We start from the raw sequence: 18,441 nt of genomic DNA, 5'->3' as shown, positions 1-18,441 counted from the left end.
AACGCGCCTACTTTTAAATCTATCTCTCTATATGTAAAAGAAAGTTGTGTTAGTTACTACTCTTATAACATAAAGACCGCCGGTCTGATTTTAACGATTTAGACAAATTCGGAATTGCCTCTTGGCAGAAAAGAATAAAATCCAAAAAAAAATCGAGTAAAAATGTGAAATTTCAACATTTTCATTTTGACTTTTAAAATGTACAATAGTAATGTTTTATATTGCATTTTTTTCCATTTTGACTTACTATTTTCGAATGTACATTTGTAGTGATTTTTTTTTTGAATTCTAATATGATGTGTAGGTTTTTTTTTTGGTAGTATAAAGCCACAACGGATAAAACTGATATTTATAGATTTTATGTATTTGTTCGTAATACCCAATAAATACATAAAATCTATAAATAACAATTTTATCCGTTGTCGCTTTATATGAAAATTCTAAAATCGGGAAAAATCGACAATTTTTCAATGGAATCGAATTTCAAAATAATACAGCTTCAGCTGGAAGATGCGAACACATTTAAACAAACAAAAATGACCGAAGAAGCGTTATGGGGTTAATTTCAAAAAGTTGGCCTACTTCTTTCATATGACAATAAATTGTCAAATGAGAATACAAAATGCAAAATACATTGGGACTGCAATCAGTCAAATACCGACCATAAAGAACGCAAAATAGAAATTCTACCTAAACATTCAAGATACCTTTAATCGCTTTGGCAGGTCATTATATGGATCATAACCCCTGATAACGTAACAACCCGATTTCAAGTATATTCTCCATTTTAACCATATTTTTCGTACTAATTTTAGCTTATGTTGATAATTTAAGAAGAAACCATCTTTGCAAAAATTATCACGTTTTGGTATCACCATCATATGATTTAAGGTATTTTCGGGGTCTTGGCCACTTTTTTCATTTTTTGGCACTTATTTGACATCTTTGTTTCTAAGGGGGAAGAAAACCTCTTTTTATAAAGTTTTATTTTTGGGGAAAGTGCGCATCTTAGTCTTGAGGCTACCTGGGGTAAAAAACCCTGGGGTAGAAAATCATCTTACAGATAATTATCCTCATAGGAATTTATTTAAGTATAGTCCTCACATTAGCATACCCCCAAGTCCACTTTCCCAACCAATGTGTGGTTAGAAAAGAAAATTTGATATTCTTTTGAATTTGTAACCCCCAAGAGAATATTGGTTGGGAACGTAGATTTGGGATGTACGTCTATATGAAATAAACTCCGAAATGTCAATCTGGGACTCATTCAGTTGGAAATTGTGGCAGAAACATGAAAAAAATACGAAATTATAAAGTAACTTTATTGGATCTCCACCGCACAATTTAAATAACAAACAATTATTGCCCATCTTACGATAATCGGAGCAAAAGAGTATTTTTTTGGCTATTCTGACAACATTCTGCCCTCAAGTATGAGGTGGACAAAACTGAATACCACGCAGTACGGGATTTTAAACGTTGGAAATACAAATTTCAAATTATAGCTCATTTGAATGCTTTTTACAATATCAAAAATTGAGCTGAATTTTCACATGGGGCTATTATAGATGTTCTTTATCATATAGGTATTTAACACTCAAATTAGAGCCTATAGCTGAAAAATAAGATCATGCTATTTAAAATATAAAATATAAAACCGACGGTAATTATAATTTTTTCCATGAATATTAATTTATATTTAGTCATGGAGTCATTATTCATAATCAAGACATTACTTATAATTAAAATTGTGCCGCCTACATAAGTCAGATCTGTGATTTATTAAGCTTTAAAGACTAAAAGTACGGGCCGGCAACGCGGACCGGGCCAGCTAGTATGTTATAAATTATTTTTTTTTTTAAAGAATAAAACCTTTTTGCTTACCTCTTAAGTTTACAATCAAATAAAAAATAAATAAAATTTCTTTTTGATTGTTTTATCTTTTTTTTAACTCATTACGAAATATTGGAATGCTGAACATGGGAATATCTAAAATTTCATATTTATAATATTGTAAATAAACTCCTCCCATTTCTTTTGGAAAATGCGATTCATTTTACGCCGTTCCTCGGAGGTTAAAATTGCATATCTGTAAAAATAAAACATATGCCAGTTTCTATTTCCTCTCTGAAAAAAAGAATAAATGTGTCTTACTTTATCGAATTCAAAGCCAATTGCTTTAAAAATCTTAAATCCGCTTCGGCCGGGGCAAATGCCATAAAGGCATAATAGAAATCATAGCTTAATCCTTTGGCATTCCATACACCAGGATCATCGGACGAAATGATGATGGGAAAATTTTCCGCTATCAAAAACGACGCCGGATGATTTCGTAAATCCCAAATATAGCCCAAAACTTGATTTGACAATGGATTCACTTCAATGGCAATGTTACGTTTCTTGATGGTCGACCACAGCTGGGGATGTTTGGGCAAGGCAAATCCATGGCCAATACGTTTGGTGTTCAGCAGCAGGGCATCCATCATATTCCAATCGGCTTTGCCATACCAATCTGTAAATTAAAATCGAGATTAAAATTTTGTTTGTTATCCGTTCAAAATCGGACCTTACTTGTCTCTCCAGCATGAAAGAAAAAGTTGGCTGTGGGCGGTAAATCCGTCAATTCATTGGCAAATTTGTGCAAAGGATCGCCGGCATCTTCATTACCAATCAAATCAAAACCGATAATGAAATTAGGTTTGGCATTGCTGTAAAACAATAAGACAAAAATAATTTAGCTTTTACAATTCACTAGCTAAAAGTCTAGTCCGTTTTAGTACTTAAAATGCACAATTTGTTTACTTTCACAGAATTTCTTAATCAAAACTTTATATATCGTAATAAATTTTCAGAGTAAAGGTTTTATATATTATTCTAGTTATTCTTTTTTCGGAAAGAATTTTCAGAATTTTAGTAACATTTAGTACAAACAATCTACATAAACAATAACAAATACGAAACTAGTACCATTTAGTACTTTTTGAAGAATTATTGTACGGATTTGCAAAACCACCACTAGATCTCCTGGTCTATACATTTACTCAACAGCAAATTTATTACAATCTAGTCATATTATGCATATTATTATGCGAACAATCATATTATGCATTCCCAAATCCACCATCTTATCTCAAAAATATATACCAACAGTGGCCTCCATATCAAATTTCAAAATTCCTGATCTATTCTAAGACCCAATCTTACCATATTTTTCACACAGTTATATGTCGATAACCATCTCCTTCCCTTCACTCTACACACCAAAAGTGACCTCGTTATCAAATTTCAGAATTCCGTTTCTGGTATTTTGCACCACAGTCACAAACAGTGGCATCAATATCAAATTTCAGGATTTCAGCTTCATTCCTTCATCCAATACGAAATATTGTACTATTTAGTACATATTTCCAAAGCCACCTTCATATCCCAATCCCAAAAATCAATAAAAAATCAATAAAAAAAAATTTAATATTTTAGGTCTTTCCCTTCACATTACCCAATTTAGTACCACTTAACCTCAGATACCAAGAGTGACCTTAATCTCTAATATCAGGATTTCAGCTCTTTAACTCACCCTCTTACCAAATTTAGTAGCATTTAGTACAAATATAGTGCGCATATCCAAAACCAGCTCTTTCATCCAAAGGCACCAACAGTGACACCCGTATTATATTTCAGGATCTTAGCTTTATTCCTTCTTCCAATACCAAAATGTAGAACTTTTCGTACAAATGTAGTACATCTCTCCATGTCTCAATTCCAGATACTAACAATATTAATTTTTGGGCTTTCAGGTCTATCTTTCACCCAATACATAATTTAGTACCACTAGTCGAACAATTATACTACACATTTCCAAAACCACGTCCATTTTTCTATTCCAGACACCAACAGAAACCTGAATATCAAATTTCGGGATTCCAGGGCTATCCCTTCACCCAATACCAAATTTAGTACCATTTGCAACTTTTCGAACGATATCTGTTCACTCAACATCAAATTGTATCAATTATTACTGCTATTTATTACTTTTCGTCCACTTTAGTACACATTCCCAAAAACACCTCTTCATCACAAACCTACCACCAACAGGGATCCCAATACAAACTTTTAAAACTTCTGCTCCATCCGTTCGAACCAAGTACACATTTCAAAAACCATATATCTCATGAATATATCAAACTTACTTTTCAACCTTATTTCTCATACAAAAATTTCAAGATTTTAGCACTATTCGTTCACATAATAACCTTAAAGTTCGAATTTCCAAAAATCTAATCGTATATTTATCCTGCACCTCATCAGTGGCTCTCATTCCAAATTTTATTCTAGTCAACTCTAGCTCATTCCCTTTGTCCAACACAAATTACTTAACTTTTAGTACATTTTAGTACATTTCGTATTAAGTCACTCAGCCAATCACTTTACTTTTGTTTTTAATATAGATCATAGATAAAATAGTTTTAAGGCTTTTCACGAACCCAAAAATCGTATTTGGGCGCCACGTGTTATGTGTATTATGCAAAACGTGGACGTATATGAAAAAAATGAGAAGAGATTCTAAATTATTCTTCTGCTACTAAGATTGACTGCGTACTTTTCTTGCGAGAGAATAAAACAATACTTTATTAATTATTTAAGGTAAGTGACTGATTGTCTCATCAAATCTCAGAAGAAAAGGCTTGGCGTAGATTCTTGAAATTTGGTATTTTAAGGGAGGAAAATTCATACTAACAGGTAAAAAAAAGTACTAAAAAATATTTTCGAGCTTATATTCCATAATTTTGGGGCAAGAGTCTAATAATTTTAAAAGTAGGTCATAATTAATAGGAGGCATTAGATTCGTGCTTAATAGCTACTAAAAAGTACTAAGTACTTCGCATTTAACAGTTTTACACTATATATTTATGGGTCCTCATTGTTGCAAAGCATCAGAAAAGACATTGTTTTCGGAAATTTTTGCTAAAAGTACTAAATGTTGTAATGTATAATAATAAAATTTTATAATAATTCTAGATCTAACATTTTCCACGAAAAATACGAAAATCGTGCTATCCCGTAAAATTCTTAAATTTGGGAAGGGGTCTCTCTTGGAGAGATGTATAGAGTACTAAAAATGATTAAATTCAAAATGGTACTAAATGCTAAAAGGTACAACAAATGTATTTCTTCAGGATTTTTTTTTACTTTTAGGACTAGAGTATTGATATCACGAACTACTGGTGTAAAATTAAAACTAAGGTGTTTTTACAATTTAATTCTAAACAGTACTAATTATTACACTAGCTACAATCTAGAATGTGGTTTCGCATGACGATAGTAACATGTCTTTCTTAATTCAATTAAAACAAGTTAAAAAGTATATGTCGGTTATGCCGACAGATGTATACCCTCAGCAACTGTTCGTTTATTGTAATATATTTTTATAATCATAACGCAAGATTATCCAAATTGTTGACCCTAAATCGGAAAGATTCCAAAGGAGTGGGTCAATGTTGCCAATTCGTTTCTGACCTAAGTTTTTTGGAAAATTAAGGAATGTGCGTGGACCGAAGTATTCCACTTCATCTAATAATTAAAACAAATATTGGGATGAACATCCAACATTCATTTCCAAGTTTATGCGAATAGATAATCAAAATTTAAACATATTGTGAGAGGAGCCAGAAGGAGTGAGCTGATGAATTCTATTTCACATCAGATCTCAGGTTATCAAGTTTCGCAAATTATAAAAGATAACAAATAAAAAAGCAGCTAAGTTCGACCGGGCCGGGCCGAACTTTTAATACCCTCCAGCATTTCGAACAAACTGGAAATTTTTCAAGAAAAGAAAAATCTAAAATCTACCACTTAAATTAAAATTGTTATATGGGGGATATACGAAGATGTAGTACCCAATAGGATATTCCAGTATAGAATTTGAAACGATTCCGGTAAATAATGTCGCTAAAATCATGAAAATACCGAATATCGGGAGGTACCGTTATATGGAGGCTATACGAAGATTTGGACCTGCATACAAAAATTTTTGTCATAGGCTGTAGTACCCATTAGGATTTTCCATTACGAAATTTGAAACGATTCCCATAAATAATTTCGCCAAAATCATAAAAATACCGAATATCGGGGGTTACCGTTATATGGAGGCTATACGAAAACGTGGACCCACATGGTCCATCTACTGGTAAACTATGCATGTATGCAAAATTTTAGCCTTTTATCTCAATTCGTTCGAAAGATAGCGTGATTACAACAGGCAGACGGACACCGCTAGATCGTCTTAGAATTTTACGCTGATCCAGTATATATACACTTTGTAGGGTCTATTATGAATACAAATGGAATGAAAAATTTAATGTACCCTACATAGAATTGTGGAGGGTATAAAGATATAGAAAATTGTTACCATTTGTGGGGGAAATACCAGAAGGAGTGTGCCGATATTTATCATCCTTATTTAAGATCTTGTACAGATGCTTACCACGTATTTATAAGCGTTTTGGTTATTCAAAGTTTTGTCTCTTTGTGAGGGAGGTACCAGATGGAGTGGACCGATATATTCTAACTTTACTCCATGTTTTGTGTTAGCAGAAATATTTTAATGTGCTATGTTTGAAAATAATCGGATGCTTATATGAATTTTCTTAGTTATCCAAAATTTTGACCCGTTGTTAGGGAGGTACCAGAGGAAGTGGTCTGATATATTTCAGCTTCACACCAGGTTATGTTTTGGAAAAAATATTGTGATGTGTGAAATTTTAAGATAATCGGATGCTTATTTCGCAAATTACAAGAGATACAATTATTAAAAATTTTGACCGTTTGCGGGAGGGAGGTACATGGAGTAGTGGACCGACATATTCCATCTTAATACCACATCTTTTGTTAGTAGAAATACTGTAATGTGTGAAAATTTTAGAGAATCGAATGCTCATTTCGCATTTTATAAGAGTTATAATTACTTCAAATTTTGAACCTTTGTTTGGAATATTGTCCATTTTTTCACCTGATCCAGAACTGATACAAATATTGCAAAGTTTGCACAAAATTATACAAAATTAAATTAGGCAGTTTTAAAGTCTATGAAACTGTTGCTGTTCTCAATAATATGCTTCCCCGAATATGGCTGTCGAAGTCAGTCGAAATATTGTTATTAAGATGCTCTTGTTATTAAGATTTTTTTCTTAAAAAACCAAATTGTGCTTTCGTAGTTCTTTCAAAAATTTTGTGAACATTTTGTATTTCAAAAAATTGTTCATTAAATTAAAAAATCCATATTCGAAAATGCTTCATAAAAATCCAAGTTTATGGATTTCATAGTCATACATTTTTATACCCTACAACACTATGTGTTGGGGGTATTATAAGTTTGATTGGGCCAAAAATTATGTAACACCTCGAAATATTGGTTTCCCACATAGGAAAGTATATATGGATCTTCCTAGCTCGCCGAGCTGAGTCGATCTAGCTATGTATGTCCGTCCGTCCGTCTGTCCGTCTGTCCATGTTAATTTGTAATCACTCTACAGGTCGCAATTATGGTCCGATCTTCACGAAATTTAGAATGTAGGTGGGGCTTGGACCAGAATAGAACCCTATTGCTTTTGGAGATGATCGCCAAATGTTTAGGAGTTGAAATGGACCAAATACTGAAAAAATGTCGGATTTTGCAGTAGCTGTACAGGTCGATAGAGTTTAGGGCGGGGAAGAAGCCTACTAATTTGGGTGGTCATCGGATAATATTTAGCGGGTAAAATAGACCATATCTTTTGTGTTGAAAAAAATCAACATTTTTCATTAAACCGTGAATATTTTAAATGCCGCCGAAATCATAAAGCAATCAAAAGGTTACATCTGATCTTTACATTGATGTTAACATCCTTCAAATCGGATATATAGCAAAATATGTGCGATATATATGTCTATCAAAGGGGATATGCTTGAAAAATTTCTTATATGTCGAGTACGGCTGAACTGATTTTGACAGTTCTCATTAATTCAGAATGGCCTCTTCACAGGAAAGAAAAAATGTCTTAAAAAATCGCATAAAAATATCTCTCTAAAGATGAAAATATTGATTTTGTAAAATTTTCTCATATTTTTTCAATTTTGTCATATTTTTGGCATATTTTCATTTTGAATTAAACATTTGGTAATATTTCTACAGCTAACAAAACTAAGTAGTTAGGATATCAGGATATCATATACAGATCTCATTTATGGCCCGATCCTTACGAAATTTTGCATGGGGATAAGATGAGGGTCAGAATAGAAGTCTACTCTTTTTGGAGATGATCGCCATATATTTAGGGGTTGAAATGGACCAAAAAACTGCAAAATTGTCAGCAGGTCGTAATTATCGCCCGATCCTCAGGCACATTTGAATGGGGTTACTGGACATTGCAAAAGCCAAGCAATTTTGGATGACCATCCAAAAATATTCAATGTGTGAAATAGTTTGCCAACTTTTGTAAACAAAATACGAAAATGTCCATTCCAGCGACTCTTTGGAGAATTCACAAATGCAGGAAAGACGCACTTCTGACTATTTCGTTAACGCTGATTTAGTTGAAGAATATAGTCAAATGTCTGTATCTCATATAGATGCGTTTTAGTCAAAAAACAATAATAAATGTTAATCTTTTGCCACTTCTTAGAGATTATAGGTCTTTGGGAAATATTGGTTCCAGATCTAGGAAGACCATCTACGTGCAACATCTACCAATAAATTGGAAATGAGCAAATTAGTTTAAGTTGCTATTATCCGAAAATTTGAGAACGAAACCTTAAGATTTTCTTTTATTATTTGTCACAATATCTTGTGGAATTCTTTCGAGTATCTCGCCTATATAAACTGTATCGTTTATTGTAGTGTTGTAGGGAATTCAACGGTCGGCCCCGCTCGACTGTAGCCTTTGCTTACTTGTTTTAATTTAATACTATAGTTTTAATAGTCCTTCAAAAATTGTACTCTAAAATACATGTCTGATATTTTTTTTCAAAATTTTTTCTCAGTCAATCTTTTAATTTATATTCTCTTCTATTCACGATTAGGTATACAGGGTGAGATGAAAAAGCTGCAACCAACTTCAGACTGCTGTCATTTCAAAGCCAGTGACAGCTCATTATATTGTTTACAAGCGTGCAAAAGCATTTTGGTGAGAATTTTTCCAGAAAAAGTTATTCGTAATGGAGTTCGAACGTGATAGTGTGAATTCTTGGCTATCGCTAGAGCACTCCAGCTTTTAAATGTGAATAAATCTTTTTTGTTAAGTACAATCGCTTGTTACCGTCATACTGGTTGCGTAGTAAGAGGACGGAAGAAAACAGCGACATCAGCAGAAATGGTTCGAAAAGTGAAGAAGCGACTTGTGGCCGAAAAATGGTTCGTGAGCTGAACATATGGCAATATTTCATTCGGCAAATATTGAAATATGAGATCAATGGCTTTACCATTGAAATTCCAAAAAGTGCAAGAACTTACACCACAACCGAAAGAAAATAGACTCAAAAGAGCTAAAGAGTTGCTTCACTTGGCCGAAAGTAGTGAACTGCCGAATTTGGTTTTCTCCGATGAGAAAACATTCATTGTCTAGCAGTTTGTAAACAAACCAAATGATCTTGTTTACTTGCCAAAGAGGTCAGCACTCAGCACGCGTCACCCAAGAATGGTTACAAAATGAGGTTCCACGCTTCATTTCCAACGCACAATGGCCACCAAAATCTCCGGATACCAATCCGTTGGACTGTTGTGTCTGGAGTATTTTGGAAAGCAAGGTTGGCACTAAAAAATACCAAAGTGTCGATCACCTCAAGCGAGCGCTTCGCCGGGAATGGACCAAAGTACCGCAGAGCAACATTTGGGCAGCGTGTGACGGTTTCATTGGTCATTTGAAGGCCATAACTCGTGCCATAGATTACTTATTCTATAACTTGATGCTATTTCCGACATTTTTGCTTTCATTCAATAAAATTTAAAAAAAAATGGAAATATTATGGCGTTTGACTTGTTGCAATTTTTTTTTATCTCACCCTGTAGTTCTAAAATAATTCACGATCATGGTCCTTCAAAAAATGTCTTCAAAGATCTGTTAGACCTTCGAAAATATTCCGCCCTAATATTCTTCCAAAAATTATCTCTTCATCCACGATGTCCACATCCACATGTCCATTCAAAAAATACAGTTTTCAAATATCGATGACACTTACTGCAACTGTTTGAAAGTCATTATGCGCTGTCCGATTTCATCAACGGTTCCCTTATTGCGCTTGGCATAAATTATTTTCATGCCCATGAAATCAGGATGTTTCACTTTGAAACTTTCAACGATTTTCTCCAATTCTGTGGCCACTTCCAAAGAGTTGTATGTACGATTATTATCTCCATAAAGCTGTAAATTAAAAATAAAGTTCTCAAATTCTTAAAAAATAAAATACCATATTCCAAGTTTCTTACCGGTGACAAGGATGCCCTAATTTCGGCATAGATAATATTATCCTCGCAAAGCTCCTCCAGCAAACGTTTGTGATAATTACAAAATGCCGGTTGATATTTAAACATTTGATCCATGCTGACGAAAATATTCTCAAAACGCTTCCACAATTTTCGGGTATCGGTGATCATGGCTGAAAACGAACAAGCCCCCATTCAAATCGCAAAAACAAACAGTCACAATAACAACAACAAATAACACTCACATTCCGGATGCATTGTGTACATGTTGATGTGCTTCTCTAAACGCTTTTCATAGACTCGCTTATCCTCGGCATTGACACGTTCCAAGCACACATTCGTTATCTCGCTGTGACACTGCGCTTGGTCGTAGGTGAAGATCAGTAGGCCACTCACATCGCGGCATGTATACAAATTATACAAATTGGTTAAATTGCCAATTACCCACTTCGAGGTGACCATACCTTTGTTGTGGCCATGCAGCAGGGCTCCTTTGGGCATTTTCTGAATAATCCGGAAGACTTCGCTTTGCCGCAAAAATTGTTTGCCTTGGAAAAAATGCATTGCGGGGGGATATTTGGTGGGATCTTTTAGACCTTCGGTAATCTGTTTAGGGAAGAAGATTGAGGAGGAAAATAAATGTAAATCTTGGAAAAATAAACCCACCCACCTCCTCCCTCTTGGCATTCATTAATATACTATTGGCCTTCTCTTCCGCCGATGATAGCCAAACATTGCCACCCAATGATGAGGCTCTTTCTGCCTCCATGATTTTTTGTCGCAGTGCATCATAGGCTGGAAAAAATCAGAGATTCCTTACAAAATTTAGCATATTCAGCATAAACTAATTTAGAAAATAGGATGCAAAAATAATCTCAAACAATTATCCTTGCTTAATCATAAAGAAAAACCAATGGGAAAGATTTCGATTAAATACACGGAAATAGGTTTGAGAACACTGAGGGACAATTTATTAGCAGTACCTCTTTTAACGGTCTTCTAGCTACAAAATACAATTAAAAAGTCTTTTATATCGAATAACTTTTGATCTTCATAGGGCTTTTATAAATTCTTCTACAGATTGAAGGAAGATCAACGGACATTAAATACACTCCTTGATGGATAGATACCCTTTTAAGGTATTTTTTATATAGAGGACTTCTAATCGATCTTTTGTGAATCTATAGATAAAATATTCTCAAAATGTCTTTGTATGTGATCTTCTTACTTCTTACCCTTAATGGAGAACTTTTATACAAGACTTTTTTGAACATTCTTCTGTCTATAGAAAATTATTTGAGGTTATTTTATATCTATTTTTACAATGCCTTTGACAGCAACACAATGGGCTACAACTATTTTATTATAGCAAGAGATTTCTTTTCAAAACATCCCAGTTGTTTAATCATTAACGGAAACATTACTAACAAGGCTTTCGCAATGAATAAAAGATTTAACACTAAGACCAAATTGTAGTATTGTGTCTTCCCAAAACTTATCGTATTCGTTTTGCATGTGACTTCCATACCAGAAGAAGCGGAAGATATGTATTATCGAGATTTCAGAAGCTTAAATATTTATGACCAACATAGAGAATCAGCCAGATGAATTGGAAGCAAATTTCTTAAATCTGTTGATCAGCAAACCAGTTTTTTAACTCAATATTATACCTCTATACAAGGTAATGATCCCTATTGGAAAAAAAAATCACCCAAACACTTAAGGATTAATCTAAAAATAATCCAAGCCTTGGTTCGACAGAGGAAACTTCTGAACTTCATGAAGAATTTCAAACTGGAAGAAAATAATACAAAAACGTAAATCTGCCATAGACTCGAAAAGCAAATTGACAATTTATGACATTGGAGTGCATCTCGAGTTACAAAGGAGATGTAGATGAACTTACTCCATCCTTCATCAATACACCCACTTTACAAATATACCCATATTTTGTACGCTAATAACTCTGAGCTTGAAGTCAATATAATTTTGGTGTATGAGTAAAATAAAGTTTTCATATTTTTCTTATTTATTAGCTAAATTTCCTTCCATTAGCTTAAAGTCTTTGATACCGTAGTGCATAAGCTTTTGCTATATAAACTTGATACTATGGGTTTTCCGACTGCTCTATTAGGCTGGATTTCATCATACTTGGAGGGTTGTACCCAAAAAGTTATTTTCAATGATTCGTTTTCAAAAAATATTTTTCTTTCTTCTGGCGCACCTGAGGGTAGTCATTTGATTCCTTTACTTTTTGTTCTGTATCTTAATGATCTCCCGGATCACATTCGATTCTCTAAAATACTAATGTATGCTGATAATGTGAAGCTTTACATGTATATAAATTCCCTTGATGATTCGACTTTCTTATAGTACGATTTACATTCCCTTGTGAACTGGTGCAATGCCAACGGTATGTCCCTTAATCTTAAGAAATGCAAAAAAATGTCCTTGTTTAGATCTCAGCCAATACATTCTAACTACTTTATCGGTTCATACAAATTAGAAAATGTTGATTCCTTTACTGACCTCGGTGTTATCTTAGATCCTAAACTACGTTTTTATTTACATATTGACTCATGTGTTAATAAAGCCAAATCTTTATTAGGTTTCATTAAAACCATGGTCTAAAGAGTTCGATGATCCATATGTCACCAAAAGATTATTTGTAAGCTTAGTTCGCCCAATATTAGAGTACGGATGTATTCTGTGGAGTCCTTTTTATAAATGGTATTCAGATAAAATTCCTGATTTTTGCTTTACGGGGCCTTAATTGGAACCCGTCAAAATTACTTCCGCCTTATGAAAATCCTTTACTGTTAATTGATCTCTCATTTCTTAACTGGCGAAGTTACTTCTCGTAGAAAACGAATTTCGAACCGTTAAAATTATCTCTCGCAAGAACTAATTTCGCAATCAGTAACCCATTGAGATCCTTATGTGTAATCTAAAATAGTCTCTGTAATAGTATTTTTTTAAGTAATTCGTTGAACTCTATTAAAAGATCTATTCTCCACATGTGATTGTATATGTTCACTTACCTATTTTTATATCCTCCACCATACTGTGGAGGGTATATTCATTTTGTCATTCCGTTTGTAACTCATCGAAATAATGATCTTAGACCCAACAAAGTATATATATTCTTGATCAGCGTTAAATTCTAAGACGATTTAGCCATGTCCGTCGGTCTGTCTGTCCGTCTGTATGTCTGTTGTAATCACGCTATTTTTCGAACGAATTGAAAATTGTCTATGCAGGTCCACGTCTTCGTATAGCCCCCATACAACGGTACCTCCCAATATTCGGTATTTTGATGATTTTAGCGTCATTATTTACCGTAGTAGTTTCAAATTACGTATTTAGAGTTCGTATTGGTCCGTGTCAGAAAATTACTTATGCAGGTCCAGGTCTTCGTATGGGCCCCATATATCAGTACCTCCTTATATTCGGTATTTTGACGATTCTAGGTACAATATTCACCGAAATTGTTTGAGATGTCGTATTTAAAGTTCGTAATGGAAGCTACAGCCCGTGACAGATACGGTATTTTGATGATTTTGGCTACATTATTCACCGTTTCTTTTAAGTTTCGAATTTGAATCTGGTAATGGCTTGTGACAAACAATGCCTATGTAGGTGTACGTCGTACAGGCCCTAATATAACGGCTATATTCGGTATTTTTAAAATGTTAACAGAATTTTTGGCAAATTCAAATTACGTATTTAGAGTTCGTAATGATCCGTGACAGAAAGTTACTTATGCAGGTCCAGGTCTTCGTATATGCCCCATATATCAGTACCTCCTTATATTCGGTATTTTGACGATTTTAGGTACAATACTCACCGAAATTGTTTGAGATGTCGTATTTAAAGTTCGTAATGGAAGCTACAGCCTGTGACAGAAAATTTCAAATTTGAATCTGCTAATGGCTTGTGACAAACAATGCCTATGTAGGTGCACGTCGTACAGGCCCTAATAGAACTGCTATATTCGGTATTTTTAAATGTTCAAATTCGTTCTAAATGGTGGAAGGTATTCAAAGTTCGGCCCGGCCTAACTTACTTGTTTTTTTTTTCGTTTATTTTAAAAAGCTCATTTTTGAGGCACCTGATCTACATCTCGCTTTGCAGAACCAGTAGACCCAGCCTTTGAGCACTAGTTGTCAGAATCTTTAAGTTCATTTTCACGGCACCTAGTCTACCATTCCCTCTGTGGAAACAATATACACCAGCCTTTTCCGTCAGTCATTTCATTGGAATCGGACATGCATATCGTGTTCGGTGCATCAGATGTGTGAAATCGACAAAAAAAAAAAAACAAAAAAAAAAAAAAAATATATATATATATATATATATTTGGTCCGCATATAGGAAGGGGTTCTCCTTTGGTTTTATATTATTCGTAGCAAATGCCAATCGCGCAGGAAACCGCAATCTTTTGAAGTGTAATTAGGGAATCCGAGGTAGCAACATACTTCCCGTAATAATCGTATCCTCAATTAAATTGTTGTGTAGTATTTTACTGCTCGTGTAATACCATTGCAAAGGCATTTTGGGTCAATGCTACTTAATACAGAGTATATGGAGGTACCGTCATATGGGGGCTACACGAAGATCTGAACCTGCATACCATTTTTTTTGTCATAGGTTATAGTACCCATTCAGATCTTCCAGTACGGAATTTGAAATAATTCCGGTAAATAATGACGCTAAAATCACGAAAATACCGAATATCAGGAGGTACCGTTATATGGGGCTATACGAAAACGCGGATCGACATGGCCCATTTACGAACTTAACCTGCCTACTGCTAAACTATGCACGTATGCTAATTTTACAACAGACGGACGGACAGATAGACAGACAGACGGACATAGTTAGATCGTCTTAGAATTTTACGCTGATCCAGAATATATATACTTTGTAGGGTCTATTATGAATATTTCGAGGAGTTACAAACGGAATGACAGACTTAATATACCCTCCATAGAATGGTGCAGGGTATAAAAATGTATTCAGGCGATGTTGTAGTATACAGGGTGAGATAAAAAAAACTGCAACAAAGTCAAACGCCATAATTTTTACATTTTTTTTATATTTTATTGAATGAAAGTTAAAAATTTCGGAAATAGCATCACATTTTAGAATAAGTTTAGATTTGTTCGAATTGGCACGAATTATGGGCTTCAAATGAAGCCGTCACACACTGCCCGAATGTTGCTCTCCGGTATTGCCGGCAAAACGCTTGCTTGAGTTGATCGACACTTTGGTATTTTACACCCTCCAGAATATTTTCGCGATAATATACGGCATTTTTCTGACGCCACGGTCGATTAATACGAGCGGAGAGCGACCATCGGCTGTTATGGCGGCCAACATCATCACCATGGTCGGCGCTTGAGTTCTGGTGGCCAACCAAAGGTGCACATTTTCAGCTGACCTCTTTGGCTAGTAAACACGATCATTTTATTTGTTTACAAACTGCTGGACAACGAATGTATTCTTATCGGAGAAAACCAAATTTGGCAGTTTACCACTTTCGGCCAAACGAAGCAAATCTTTAATATTTTGAGTATATTTTCTTTCTTTGGAATTTTGGAATTTCAATGGCTTTACTCCGAGCTCATTTTTCAATATTTGCCGAATGGAATATTGCTATAGGTTCAGCTCACGAACCATTTTTAGGCCATTGCGACGTGGGTTTCGATCAAGTCGTTTCTTTACTTTTCGAACCATTTCTGCTGATGTAGATGTACTTCCGTCTACTTCCTTGACGTCGGGCTACGCTACCATTATCAGGGTAACGAGCGATGGTACGAGACGCAAAAGATTTATTCACATTTAAATGCTGGAGTGCTCTACCGATAGCCACTAGTAGTTTTCCAGCCAAATATAAAGAAATCACACTATCACGCTAGAATTCAATCACGAATAACTTTTTTCTGGAAAATTCTCACCAAAATGCTTTTGTATTTAATATAATGAGCTGTCACTGGAATAATTGTAACATGTGTCGGACGAGAGACTTAAAACGGCAGCAGTTTTAAGTTGGTTGCAATTTATTCATCTCACCCTGTATATATGCCGCCCAACCGACAGATACTTTTAATATCATTTAGTAATTTTATACACTCATAGTTCGAATTTCCACAAACCCATCCTTATTTCAGCCCTAAATACCAACATTTACCGACATGGAATATTTCAAGATTCTAGCTTCATTTAAATAACTGTAACTCAGCTACACTATACAAAAATTGCGCATTATTCGGTTTTAAACTAAGACTTTACTATTTTTAAATTCGCAAATTCATTCCGAAACAATTTCATACAAAATTCTACGAAAAAAAAAAACTTTCGATTTTTAAATTTCGTTTTTTTTTTTCACAATTCTTACCCACTTTAATTACAAAAAATCGAAAGAAAATTTGTGTTAACCGTTTTGAATAGAAGTGTTACTTATTATAAATTAATTGTCAACATAATATTATTTAATTAATTCTATTAATAAATTTTTTCTTCAAAATATTTTTTTCTGTTCAACTTCCTTTGTTTTAATATTATTGATATTACTTTAGAAGTATATTTCATAATTTATTTACGCCTGCACAGTAATTAAAAAAGTTTATATTGTAGTGTTGGTTTTGCATTCAATAAAAAATAATCACGCCGTGACCACTAACTAATAGTAGATAAGTAATCATTTGTTAAGCCCCGTCCGACAGCAATCGCTTCTCACTTATTTCTTATGCACAATTCTCTAGTTACTTCTGTTATTAAAATAACAACTCAATACAAAATTTATTAAAAATTTCTGTTGAATGAATTTACACTCTTCACATTAACGTAATCAGGAAATTTTCGTTTACATCGTTTTCGTAAAATTATTTTTATTTACTTCGTCGAGGACAGGCTACTGCATTTATTCCGTCCCCTATGCAGATGTGTAATTTTTGTACTTTCGTAATCAATGTACTTTCACATAATTTTCTGTTCATAAATAATTTTTAAAGCAATCCTTAAAAAAATCACCAGGATATTTTGCTGCGCACCTGTTGGTAAATTATCATAGATCACTTTTATTGTAAAGTTGGCTAATACAGCAAAGACAATTAAAACGAAACAGTCCATAAATAGGAAAGAACAAAACATTATTTTTGGTTTTGTAATCAGGTTGCCCTTTACATTATTGGGGTCTTTTCCTTATTTTTTTATTCAATATCTAATATGTGTATTTTTTGCATTACAAATTTTCCTTTACCGATTTTTAAACTATATTTTCCCAATTTATTTATTGGCACTCACACATTTCCATTGAATGGACATATTTATGTAGCAAAATCACGGTCAGAAGTAGGAAGAGAATTTTTAGATTGGTTTCCATTGTTGTCCTATTTCTGGACTATTTTTTCTTTTTTGCTTTTAAAAAAATATATTTCCGTTCCGAATTTTGATTTTGAAAAATTTTCCCGCTCGCAGACAAAATGAGTTGTTTTACGTTCCACAGATGCACTGATACTGAATTGAATGCGCAATGCGCTGCCCAGATGAGAGATGAATAACAAATTGCAAGTATAATTTATTCCAGCTGTAATAGTTTTACACCATTTCGAATTGATAAACGTTTTTGAATTCCTTCACGCAGTATCCAATATAGCACCACTTAGTACTTTTCAAACAATTCTGAAACCACCACCATATCTCAATCCCTAATACCAATCGAGATTAAATTTCGGGATTTTGGCTCTATCGCTTCATCGTTTTTCAAACAATTATAGGACGCATTTCCAAAACTACCGCCAAATCTCAAACACAGATTCCATTAGTAATCTTAATATCAAATTTCAGAATTTTATAGTACTTTTAGTGCAATTATAGTAAACATTTCCGAAACCATTACCATGTCTCAATCCCTGATACCAACAGAGACCCCAATATCAAATTTCTGAAATTTAAAGTACCATTCAGTACTTTTAGTGCAATTA

General features: G+C 34.0%; 1 protein-coding gene across 2 annotated transcripts; it reads right to left on the bottom strand.

Annotated features, from left to right (window-relative positions):
• Nucleotides 1–1,936: 1,936 nt before the first annotated feature.
• Nucleotides 1,937–17,968, bottom strand: LOC101890439 (adenosine deaminase 2). 2 transcript variants are annotated; one of them, XM_011295425.3, is made up of 9 exons: nt 17,762–17,968; nt 17,509–17,550; nt 11,124–11,248; nt 10,699–11,059; nt 10,457–10,626; nt 10,210–10,391; nt 2,572–2,708; nt 2,155–2,512; nt 1,937–2,089 (listed from the first exon to the last, which is right to left on the bottom strand). In XM_011295425.3, the coding sequence occupies exons 1-9, from the start codon at nt 17,838–17,840 to the stop codon at nt 1,990–1,992; spliced, it is 1,554 nt and encodes a 517-aa protein (XP_011293727.1). In that variant the 5' UTR covers nt 17,841–17,968; the 3' UTR covers nt 1,937–1,989. The 2 variants fall into 2 exon arrangements, with proteins under 2 accessions (XP_011293727.1, XP_005186464.1); XM_005186407.4 differs by lacking the exon at nt 17,509–17,550.
• Between the last annotated feature and the right edge of the window lie 473 nt (nt 17,969–18,441).

This window comes from Musca domestica, unplaced genomic scaffold, assembly GCF_030504385.1.
Source record: "Musca domestica strain aabys unplaced genomic scaffold, Musca_domestica.polishedcontigs.V.1.1 42, whole genome shotgun sequence".
Lineage (NCBI taxonomy): Eukaryota > Metazoa > Arthropoda > Insecta > Diptera > Muscidae > Musca > Musca domestica.
The sequence above is the reverse complement of the archived record's forward strand: the minus strand, read 5'-3'. Positions and strand labels throughout refer to the sequence as shown.